General features: G+C 37.1%; 1 protein-coding gene across 1 annotated transcript in view; it reads right to left on the reverse strand.

Annotated features, from left to right (window-relative positions):
- Positions 1 to 7,817, reverse strand: part of cabp2a (calcium binding protein 2a) — a 17,717-nt gene extending 9,900 nt beyond the window's left edge. Inside the window, exons 1-2 of the mRNA XM_034688449.1 lie at positions 7,758 to 7,817; positions 7,087 to 7,269 (exon numbers count right to left, since the gene is read on the reverse strand). Of these exons, the coding sequence (XP_034544340.1) occupies positions 7,087 to 7,269; positions 7,758 to 7,817 (243 nt within the window). The remainder of the gene's footprint in view (positions 1 to 7,086; positions 7,270 to 7,757) is intronic.
- Between the last annotated feature and the right edge of the window lie 4,371 nt (positions 7,818 to 12,188).

The following is a 12,188-nucleotide window of genomic DNA, read 5'->3' on the forward strand; positions in this document are numbered from 1 at the left end:
CTCAAAGAAAAGAAAACTGATAGTTTTTGAATTGCTCTTTGTAAAAAAAAGATCCTGCTTTAATCAAAAACCTGGTGTGAATACAAAGATTGCAGCCATAAATCCCAAAACAGAGCATTTGGGTGAGAATTCATGCTCTATCCCTCGACAACATCAAGCACACCAGATGTCCCAAAGACAACGTTAGAAGATAGGCCAACAGAAAAGCCTCTACCCGGGTCTTTGATGGACATGTTCCAAGAGGAAGGATTTTGCAAGCCTTGCTACGCTAACAGCTGTGACGTAGATCAGTCAAGCATTTTTGCCTAGAAGGGGCGTGCCCATGTGTATTTGCTTGCTTACAAATGCCTACATGTTGACATACAAACACCATTTTTTCAGATGATGTAAATCATATCATAGGATGTAAACAGGGTGACCTACAAATTAAGGATGCAGATATTTTTTTATAGCCCATTAAATCCAAGAATTAGGGCAGTTATACAGCCTGCATATCTAAGTGTTATCAAGCCTTCCTAACCAAGTTTGCATCATAATCCTAATGCAGCAAATGCATACAACCCTCTTAAGTAAGATGTGGCTGTTTGACGTCAGAGCTTTTACAGTAAAATAAAGTGCTGACCCTTTTGTTCATCCTACGCCAGAACACCCTGAACCCTCAAGTATGCATCCTGACCTCAAAGGTGTGATGATCTCTCGGTCTAATAAATCTATATCTTTTATGAAATGTGTATTACGAGCTGCCTTGTAGATAAATCTGAGTTAAGGCATCAGAGCTAAAATTGGAATATGTTAAATACTTGATTTTGTTTGGTCAAAAACCCCTAACAATTGTTATTATATCTGAATAGCAAGAGCAGACAGGTTATATCAAATCTATACGTGGAAAGGAATTAAGCACACAGTTTGTGATTTCATATCTTCCTGTTGGAAACAGTGACAATCATGATGATAATAATAGAGATAGGAATGATGATATCAGTTATGGCAGTTGGAGTCAAGGAGGTTTGAAATCAACATTTAGCATTTACTTTATCATCTTTCAAAAACATATGAAAGTTGCTAATTCAACAAGTCTCAAAATACTTCTCTGATCTTATTGTACACATTTTGTCTAGGAAATGTACAACTATGGATAGTTTTTTTTTACTTAAATGTATTGCTGCTTTTACCAAGAAGGGAGGTATCTTCATAAGCCTCTTTTTGGGCTTCTAACCTCCCCTTCACAATGTTTAAGATACCATTACTGTATAACGTCGTTGTTACCCTTGCCATCCCTCTGAGTACACCACTAGCAATGGCATGTAATTGTCTAAGCACTAAGTGGAGTAAAAAGTAGATCTTAAAAGTAGGGGTGGGTAGTACGGATACTACATTTTGTTTTAAAAATAAACAGGAAGATTTCCACATATAGAAAACATTTTTCTCTCTTAAATGACCTTACCTATTAGTGTAATATTTCTAAATCCTTACCTATCTGTACAACAACAGCTGTTGTCTAGACATCCTAATGCATGTATGCTATGTCCTTTAAGGTTCTGGACTATAGTTTAATATCACTCAGCTAACATCACACGGTCATTTACAGATCATCAAAATATTTATCACAGCTTTAGCTTATTTATGATGAATCCACTTCATGATCTGAACACTGCATTTCTTTACACACAAGTACAAAAGTGCTTTAAGATAAATATTGTGATCATTTTGCCTCAGCTTTTAAGGTATATTCAAAGAGAGACAAAAGGATTGGGGGACGAGGAGAGCCAGGAGATCATGTGTTGAAGCTTTTTAGGTAAGTTTTCCGGCTTCCGTAGAAATAACTTTAAATACAAATACAATGTCTTATTAGCACTTGTTTTTTCCCAGCCTTTTAGCCATGTATGTATGTAAATATACTGTTTAACAAATGCATTGAAATAGCATTTTGCTGTGACACTAACCATATTTAACTAAGTTTTTTTTGTTTCAGATTAAGTGTTACTTTTTAAAGCCTTTACGAGACATGTGCCAATAGCATTGGTTTCAAACATAACACTGGTCTGTTACAGACTGTGAATTCACTGAGACATGACATGATTTTACAGACTACTGCATCATAAGGCCTGTCTGATTGGCCCACATCCCCTGCTCTTATTCCTCTTCCACTGACCCTACTGAAAGAGAGGTTAATGCCTGTTGCACCTGTCTTCATTTTTGTTTATGCGTGTTCATGTGATCTAAAAGTCAATTTGAGTTTTTCTGAGGTCCTGGAAGTTGTTTTGGATTAGAGACTGAAAAATGGGATGAAACGACAGAAAGTCACAGTCACATAATATAGGACACAACTGTTGCAACTGAGGAGTGCAGCAGTGGTAATGGACCACCAACTAACAGCTGCTTCTAATCTGTCCACTAAAGCTGCTTTGTATCCACAGACTATGTACTGTCATTCCACAGTAAAAAGTTGAACCTGACAAATACCAATATTAAAATGTAACCTCTTTTATAATTATATTTTTGAGGTGAATTTGAAGAGCATAATAATGTTCAATCTCTTATGATTAAAAAAAAATGTCACGTGGAAAGAAAGCTGCCATATGATTGTGTTAATATAATGACACAAAAGTTAAATTTTTGATGCGTTGAAATTAGTGACTACAGTCAAGTGCTTCAGTAGGAATAAACAATACCATAATGAAAAAGTTTTAATACTTGAAGTGGCTTTTGGAATGTTACCAAAGTAAAGGTGCAGTTCTAAAAGTTATTATACACAGGAGGCTTTAGGAAAAGTAAAAACTGCTTGATTTGGATCATAAAATACTATGACACGCCTTTCATTTCACTCTTAATTAAACACAAACCTCAAGGATCTGTCTCTCAAACATAAGAGAAACATCCCGCGACACACCCATTGCGGTAATGCAGTCCTTTTCATCATGCTACAGTGGAAGATGTCTATAAATAGGACAGTTCCTCCAAAGAATAATGACAGCTTCCAGTCCATTACAGATAGTGTCTTAAACAAGCAAACAAAAAGTCGATTTTAAGTGAATAGGACATCTGAATAGGAATTGAAGCGACAAGGTCAGCCTGAGGTGAGGGATACTAAAACATCAAAATTAATAGACAGATGCCGCCTGGTAATTCCCAATTTCAACAGCTGTCAACATTTTTGTGACACACAATCATTCCCTCCATTATTGTAATGTTTACAATTGTCAGTATGACGATGTAAGTCCAAATCTTAATAAAACCCAAACACCAATGTTTCCCTTTAAGCTGTACAAATTGTCTTTAAGCCTAAACCTAACCTAATCCAACGGTGCTATCACACCAAAAACTGATTTCAACAGTTTTTTCAAGGCAGAGAAAAATAGGCTTGGCCTATGTGTGGGACCCATAATGATGTAAAGCATATATACCATCACAATTTAGCAGGTGACTGGACACTGACCCCAACCCAATTTGATAAATATTAATTTCCTCTTATTTTAATATTGTAATAGTAATAATAATATTAATAACTTCATATTTATGATTTTTTTTATTTGTTAGAAAGAGTGAGGCTCAAGCAAGGCATTTTTGGCAGCTTAGAGGTCTTTTGGGTGCATGGGTGGACACTTGTCATTCAGTAGACCAAGATGTTCTGCACAATGCAGCCATGTTAAAATTATGGGCTTTTATTTCTGTCTTTCCAGGTGAGGAAAAGTGATAAAACAATGTATACATGTAGTGACACAAATGTATGATGTGTATAAGAGAAACCAGACTTCTGTTCGTCGCATAAGTCAGCTAATGTTGGAGTTTACAAATTAATTATTAGTCTTTGAAGTGTTGTGTTTGTTAGCTATAGTTCAGCCGTGCAGCCTGTAGCCTGCTATGATGCTAACTGTGAAAGTGTGCAGAATAGGTGTAACGTTAAAGTGTGAACTAATAGACATTGATTGCAGTGTGTTTGAGTGAGCAAGAGTGTTAAGCACATGCGCCATTTAGTAGACCGAGGAGCAGAGAATGGAATGAGAGAGAGAGAGAGAGAGAGAGAGAGAGAGAGAGAGAGAGAGAGAGCGAGAGAGAGAGAGAGAGAGAGAGAGAGAGAGAGAGAGAGAGAGAGAGACTAGAGAGAGAGAGAGAGAGAGAGAGAGAGAGAGAGAGAGAGAGGTATAGAAAAGTTACCACAAACTGCCACAGCTCCTTCCTGATACAACCTCTACATGCATACAATCGACGCAAGTCACAGAGAAATGAGGTGATGCAAAATAAGCTATCATTAGGCTTTTGTGTCTACATTGAGAGGATTGAACAGCTAACTACGGCACAGCTAATTCAATTTCTAATCAAATAATGTTGAGCATTGTAGCTTTAACTTGATGTGCCTAACCCTAACCCAAATAATCTTAAGAAGGTTTATTTTCATAAATTGCACCCAGTTAACTGGATTGTATGAGCTGTACATGATGGTTTCATTTCGTTTATCCAATTTTTTTAAAGGTTCAGTGTGAATAAAAGACTGTCAGTTTCTAAGCTGCAATGCTCCCTTGCTCCCCGTCCCATTGATGACATTTCAGAAGTGAAAGTGGCCTTCCAGGACCAGAATCTTCTGAGTGCATGCTAGTCTGATCCTCCTTTTGTCAAGTTTTTTCCATCCAAACAACAACAACAACAACAAGCTTGTGAAAGTGATTCATCTGTAAAAATAAAAAATAAAAAAATAATTAAACATCACAAATTTACCTTTAGAACTAATACCTCTCCAACTGACTTTGGCTGAACCTATCAATCTACAGCATGATTTTATGTATCTGTCAAACAATATCTGTCTAAGAGTTAACTTTCACCAAATGCAACCACTGGCTCAATGCTTTGTCATTTGAGTAATACTGATGACTGATGTGCTTCTGTTTAAGCTCTAATCTCCCTTACGTTGCAATCAATCTCTTCTGTTGGTCTTTACAACATCCAGCCAACAAACGTTCCCCAGCCCTCATCCCTGCCCTCCCTCCCTCCGATTCTCATCATTCACTCCCTCTGTTGCACAGTGTTCGGCTGACTCATTGGAACAAAGAGAAAAAGGAAAAGAGAGAGGAAAACTAGTTGGACCTCCCTTTCGCCAACTGACCAGAGTAGACAAAATAAGTCCTCTTTAACCAGCTGTTTTTCTTTTACTTTTTTTTTCATGTTCACCTGATACTATGCTCCCACTTTTTGTTAGCTTAGTAGCTAACGAACAAATTGCAGTAATGTGTTGAATTCATTAGTGGGAATTTTGCTTCTGTGTCTTTTACTACTGGAAGCCAATGGACTCCATGCTCCAGAACTTTCATTTGTGACGTGTGTGTTTAGTCAACTGCATGTTTACATATTGTCATATCGACTGCTTTTGAGTCCTAAACAAGCACAGATGACAGATGGCGTCTTGTAGCACTGCTTGGTTTGGCTTATTTTGATTTAGAAAACAGAGATAAAGTTGTATGTAAGCTGTGTCTGGCTAACTAAACTGAAGCAATGTGTAGCAAACATGGGTATATAGACATTAATCTGCAAGGGGCCGAAAGCTGGTGCTGCTAGTTCTGCTAACATTAGCCACACTCTGTAAACCCAGTGTTATTTGTTCACCTGCAGAATCTGTGATCCCTTATTCAGCCATGTTCCACAACATGTGCTAATGTTTTATCCAAGTCTTCTTAGACAGCTAGTCTGAATTTAAATTTGGATTTGAATGACTCACAACTTAATTTCTTTGGAACCTCCCTAGTTTTCATTAATTACAAACATTAAATGGATAAGATAGATAATATGTTTCCTAACCTTTTTCTCCAGTGACACCTCACTCATGCCTTCGAACTAATTCATGGGTGGTGGTTGGAGAGATAACTATGGCTTGAGTCATAATGTGTGCTTTTGTGGGAACTATTAGAAAAAGTCCACACTAAATCAGTTGGAACAAAAAGGGAAGCTTAACATGCATGTCAGCACACAATACCTTCAATTAAGCTAATCCTTTTAGAACACAAGACTTACCTATTCAAGTACTTCTCTTTGGATAAGGACAGATCAAGGTCTGTCAGATTATCTAATGTTTTTATTTATTTAGAGATTTACCTTCATGCTTGTGCATCTGTACACATACACAACATGTTGACCAGTGTAACTGAGGAAATGTCTCCAGAATAAAGATTGGTATGGACCTACAAAGACAGCACATGAAGCCGCCAATCTACTGATCTTCCAATTCCAATTATTTACTGTTACCAATGCTTTAGAACTAATTCATGGGTGGTGGTTGGAGAGATAACTTTGGCTTGAGTCATAATGTGTGTTTTTGAGGGAACTATAAAAAAAAGTCCACACTAAATCAGTTAGAACAAAAGGGGAAGCTTAAAATGCACGTCAGCACACAAAACCTTTAATTAAACTAATCCTTTAGAAAAAACACAAGACTTACCTATTCAAGTACTTCTCTTTGGATAAGGACAGATCAAGGTCTGTCAGATTATCTAATGCTTTTATTTATTTAGAGATTTACCTTCATGCTTGGCATCTGTACACATACACACAACATTTTGACCAGTGTAACTGAGGAAATGTCTCCAGAATAAAGATTGGTATGGACCTACAAAGACAGCACATGAAGCAGCCAATCTACTGATCTTCCAATTCCAATTATTTACTGTTACCCATTTTAATATTCATATAAACTAAAAACACACTGTGTCACAGTTACGCTCATAAGATACAAACCACATGGCAACACACTCATTAAAATATTGCTCTATACCACTTCAAGGATTCAAAACCTACAGGTAACCTTTATACCAAGCAACAATTTGATAGCTTGCAAAGTTACAGAGCTATACTACTTTCTTTTTGGAATGTATGTTGAGCAGTGTGGGAAGCTCTCTTTTCTCTCTCTAGGATGTTAATTTATACAATCATTCAGTCATTAACTAGTGAGCAACTTATTTAAGTTGTCCAACAATATCCAGAAGCAAAGAGCAAACTTTTTGAAACATATACCTGCCACCCAAAAGCTCACTCTGCAGGTTTTGAAGTGCCATCACACAAAAATAGTTGGAGTTCATAAAATTTCCCTTTTCATTAACCTACCTGTCCAAAGACAGAGTCTACAATAGGTCGCAGCTTTCTCCTGTCTCCCTCCTGCAGCCAGAGGTCCTCGCGGTCGCCCACAGGAGAAGAAAGACTCAAGGACTTGGTCTTCGGCTTTGGAGGCCTCTTCAAGCTCGCTGAGCTCCATCGCCGGAGGGACTCTATCTTCTTCTTGATGGAACCCTGGAGAAGAAACAAAGAGGGTGAGAGTTGATTGCTTATGCAGCAGAGATTATGAAAAAACAAACTGTTTGCTCATTGCAAAAAAAAATAAAAATAAAAACAGGCAAAAACAAAAACAGCAGCAGCTCTGGTATGATGAACACACATCTTTTGAGAATGGAATATCATTCAAAAACAGGCATCCAGAATTGAATGTTACCTTACTAATGCTCAAGCTCAGAGATGTTTTCAGTGCTGGCAGAATGATGTCTCATTAAAGCAATGTAACAGATTTTCTTGCTAACAATTTCCTCTATATAATTTTGTTAAACTTATAAACAAATAAATGAACCGCAACAATAAACAAATATGAATAGTGTGCACATGTCCTTAAAGCTTCAGATGCAGATGTTGGGTCACCACACTATATCCTGTTGAGTTAGTAAGAGTAGCTGTGGCAGGATTAAGGACACTGCAAAAGTCCCATTATTGCATGAACGTCAACCAACCTTTTTCATTAATTTCCCCTCCGGCACCTCCATGGTTGATACGCTTTTGGCGTCAGTCATCTTTGCAATGCTGCTTGCATGCACAAAGGCGTCCTCGTTCTCCCTGTCTCTGCCTCCTGCACGCTCTTGTCCACTCTTCCTCTTTATCTGCCTCTAGAGCATCTGACACCAGTTGATAATCTGAGGCATATCTCCCACTGTTGTTGCTCCTCCTGCTCTCATCCCCCCCTCTCTCTCTCATTCATCCCTCGTCTGTCTGTGTCCACATGGACCCCTCACTTATACTATTGGCTTTGTTTAACCTAAATGACATCCGGAGTCCCTACATATGAATTAAACTTTTCATTGATTGAACAATAAATAAACCAAAAACCTGTTCATAAAAAGTATGTCAGTAACATTTGCTTCCACATCTTACATTTTGTGAGCTGTACTATTTTCTGTTCACGTATGTGGCGTCTGCAATAATCCTGTATTTATTTCCTCTCTGCTCCCAAGCTGATGTAGGCTGATGTCCTCAATCCTCTGCCCTTTATATTGCTTCTCATTGTTTATTACATTCAGCATATGGGCCTGTGTAGTCCATGATGATTTTGCAAAATCTCTGTCAGCATAAAATTTAATCTCTCTTTATAAAACACAAAGGACGACAAGAACAGGTGCAGTAAATGTTTGTAGAATTTAAGGCCACACGTGACTGAAGACCGCCTAAGTTCATATGAATTGGATTATACTGATTTTTGGACTTGTCCAACTTTATTCACAACACAGCACATATAACCCCTAAATAAGGTGAAAAGTGAAAAATAAAGAAAAATGCAAATGATCAGAGAATATGCAGCTTAAAATGAAGTTATACTCAAGTGATGGAGTGAAAACCAAGCTGTTACCTTAAGAGAAAAGATGCTCCTTTGAAGATTGTCATTTTTGGCCCAGTGGCTGCAAGGTCCCAAAAGCATGATTTTAAGAAAACACATTTAAAAAGGAAACATATGTATACATTTTTATTTACAAATTGCACAGCAAATACAGAAAACAATAAAATCTACACAAATTATACAACAAAACCAAACGATGCAACAAACCTAAATTTAACAACCTTGGAGTGGTTTGTGTTGTAGGCTTGTACAAGTTGACTCACAGTCTAAGTGATCTAACGTGGGTTTCAGATGCCTCTGTGTCCAAAACGATCTCACAGTGGAAGCTTTTTAAATGTTCTTTATGGAAAAGGCTTAAGGTGCAAGCCTTAGAAATTTGAGGGTTGGAGTGAAGTATGTCCCCCAAGTTGCATTACGTACAATCATCCAACACAAGGTCTTAACATTTTGACGCAAAATAAGGGAATCTGAATCTAAGAGTATTAAGAAACCTGATTACATTAATCTTTGCTTAAGTTTTAAATGCTGGTTGAATTGACTTATTTAACGAAAAGCGCTTTAACAAAATTTGTTTTCAGTCTTTGGCTTCATCACAGCTGCAGGGACAGGGGCTCATGGGTACTATAGTCTGAAGTCTGCCTTGCCAATTGAAGGACAATTTATCCATAATAACTTGTGGCCATATCATAAACCAGTGGCTGAATGACTGTTTTGTGTTGCTAGATTTTACAGAAAAGTCAAATTTTTTAATGTTTAGAAGCACTGAAGTTATAAAAGGGAAACTCTGCTGTGAGAAACCAAAGGAGCATACATTGTATATTGTCCCCACAGTTTTCAAGATGCTTACACCTGATCAAAACATCACGTTATTAACAAATTATACGCATTTTGATGGAAGCTCAAACTTTTTTTTTCTTATAAGTTATACGTTGAAGCTATATAAGTTAAGAAATAGAAAATTAGAATATTTATTTGACATCTTATCTGTTTGTGCTGAAATAACACCAATGGTCATTAATCCACCTCCCTCTTACAACTCTTTGTAATCTTGGCCAACCACTAATAAACACTGGAAGAAGGAAGAAAACATTTTAAATCAATATAAAAATTATTGGATAAATGTCTTGATTTGGGGTTTTTGAAACACAAGTTAACACCTTAAATAACTATGCACTAGTCTGTTGTTCTATCCCAGATAATCTCCCATGACTAAACCAATAATCTACGAAATCTTGAGATATGACAACAGGAAATGGCTGTAATCTATTTGGTTAATTTTGGGCATATTCTTGAGAAACAGTAATCAGTAAAACAAAACTGTAAACTGTACAATTAGGAAAGTACCACTTTTGAAGAATACAGCATAATTTTATCACTGACCCCAAGTTAAGCAACTGTTGAAACAGGGAGTTTACAAGATAGGTTCATTCCAGCTTCTCTGAAATTGTGTTAGAAACTCCCAACAGCAAACAACATAAAACATGTTCATACATGTGGTTTAACTAAAACCGAAAGTATTATCCCAGCCGGCAAAATTCAAGGTTATTATGCCCTGCAGATATTTCACATGAGCATAAAAGAATATTACACAAGGAGCTCCATTCACCTTCTGGGACTGCCCTGATTTCTACTATCTAACAACGAGGAAACAACCAGAGATCAGAATTTCATCACAAACCTGAAGCTAAAACAAGAGCTGTTCCCACCGAGGAGTCAGGTGTGAGTATGATACTGTTACAGTAAGAAGTTTATCCTAAGATTTTTTTACACTGTTATGAGTTGCTATTTACTGATCTCTTAGTGCAATTATACTTTCATCCTGTTGTTATCTTAAAGAGTGAAAAATGCTAAACAGAAGTCACCATATAAGGCTGGCAGGATCATTTCAAACAACTTTACAACAATGTGGCCAGTTTTTTGGGAATTCCCATTGTGTGATGGAGGAAGGAAAAGGTAAATCAATTAATACATGCTGTAGGAGCTGCCTATAGCCTAGTATCTAATTACAGAAATGTATATTACATTTCAAGTTCTCCTACTTTTGTGGCGTTATGTTTGTTTCCTCTGTTGATTTCACACTTCCACGAACATACTGTTTGTAACTTCTGTGTTTTTTTGTGTTGGAATTTCTATTACTTTTATTCTTCACATTGGTGTATGCATGACTTTGCCTTACTGTACCATGTTCAAAGAAAATCAGAGGCATGCTGTGTGATTTAATGTTCTACGCAGCATCTGTCAGCTACAAGTAGTCCAGCAGTGCATTAAGCCCTTTTAAGCAATCCCACTATCGCTCCTTCCACCTACTTGCTTGTTCATTCTTTCCCCAGCGCTTATCAGGACCAACTGTTTCCACAGCGCCTTATATAATCACTCTGGCTCCATCATACAACATCTTACGCTGTCAATGTTCTCACTGTTCTCTTGCGGGTTCATTATCTAAATCCTTATCTGTATCTTTAGAAGCATCACTATGACTCTAATCTTTTCTACATCTGTGTCAGTTCTTTTCAGAGAGGTTCTACGATTTTCCCAAGAGTGATTCTGAATATTCAGTTGACTCATATTATTAGTTGTTGGTCCTTCCCTTGCCTCCTGTGTTTTCTGGCATCTCACACACTCATGTACTCCAACTCCTAAATATTATACCCAAGTAATGTTTCATTTCCTAAAGAAGCATGACCAACCACTGATTTTTATTTTCTCTTTAGATTAAGTTTCTTTGCTAAAGAGTAGAAACAAAGTTATTGAACTCATTTTATCATAGGTAACCATAATGGAAAGCAAACTGGATTGTTTCTGACATGCAACCTACTAGATGAGATACTGGCAATTTTTAGGAGGAGGTTTAAGAAGGTGGATGATGACTGTAGAGTAACAAACGACACATACAGGTGACCAATCAACAGAACTATTCAGATCCAAACTCAGTCTTAAAGAAATGTGCCTCTGATTCACACAGCACTTTGCCTAAGTAGGGAAAAGATAATCTCTGACAATGCCCAGTCCTTGAACTCAACCTTTGACATCAATGAAACATTATGGTCATGGTGAGCCGTCCATTGTGATGATAGAATCAGAATTGGTTCAACTCTGAGACAAACACAACATCTATGGCTGTAAGGACAGTGTCTATTCATGCAATGACAGATTTATTCCTTTATCAGGACAGAGATTTTAACAATTAATGCTTAACAAAAATTGATTTGTTCACAAGAGAAAAAATAATGTTTAATGACGCTGTATCTCCATGACCACAATATTTCCCACGCAAGTTATATTAAAATAAAGGGCACTGTTAAGAGGGTTAAATTCTGCAATTTGGCACAGATAGACAATTACATTTAGATGATCTCTTTTGTTCATGAAGGTATTTTAAAGTGAATGTTATTAAAGTTATTCTAATGTACTGCGGAGGTTATATTGAAAGTCTGTCTGAACTGACTTTTAAAAATTGAAGGTGCAATGTAGTAAACTTGTTGTCTGTCGTTATGTTTAGATTTTCAGCCGCAACGTGATGGGCCAAATACTTCATTATAGCTTCAAGCCTCTG

Source organism: Notolabrus celidotus, chromosome 7 (genome assembly GCF_009762535.1).
Source record: "Notolabrus celidotus isolate fNotCel1 chromosome 7, fNotCel1.pri, whole genome shotgun sequence".
In the NCBI taxonomy this organism is placed as follows: domain Eukaryota; kingdom Metazoa; phylum Chordata; class Actinopteri; order Labriformes; family Labridae; genus Notolabrus; species Notolabrus celidotus.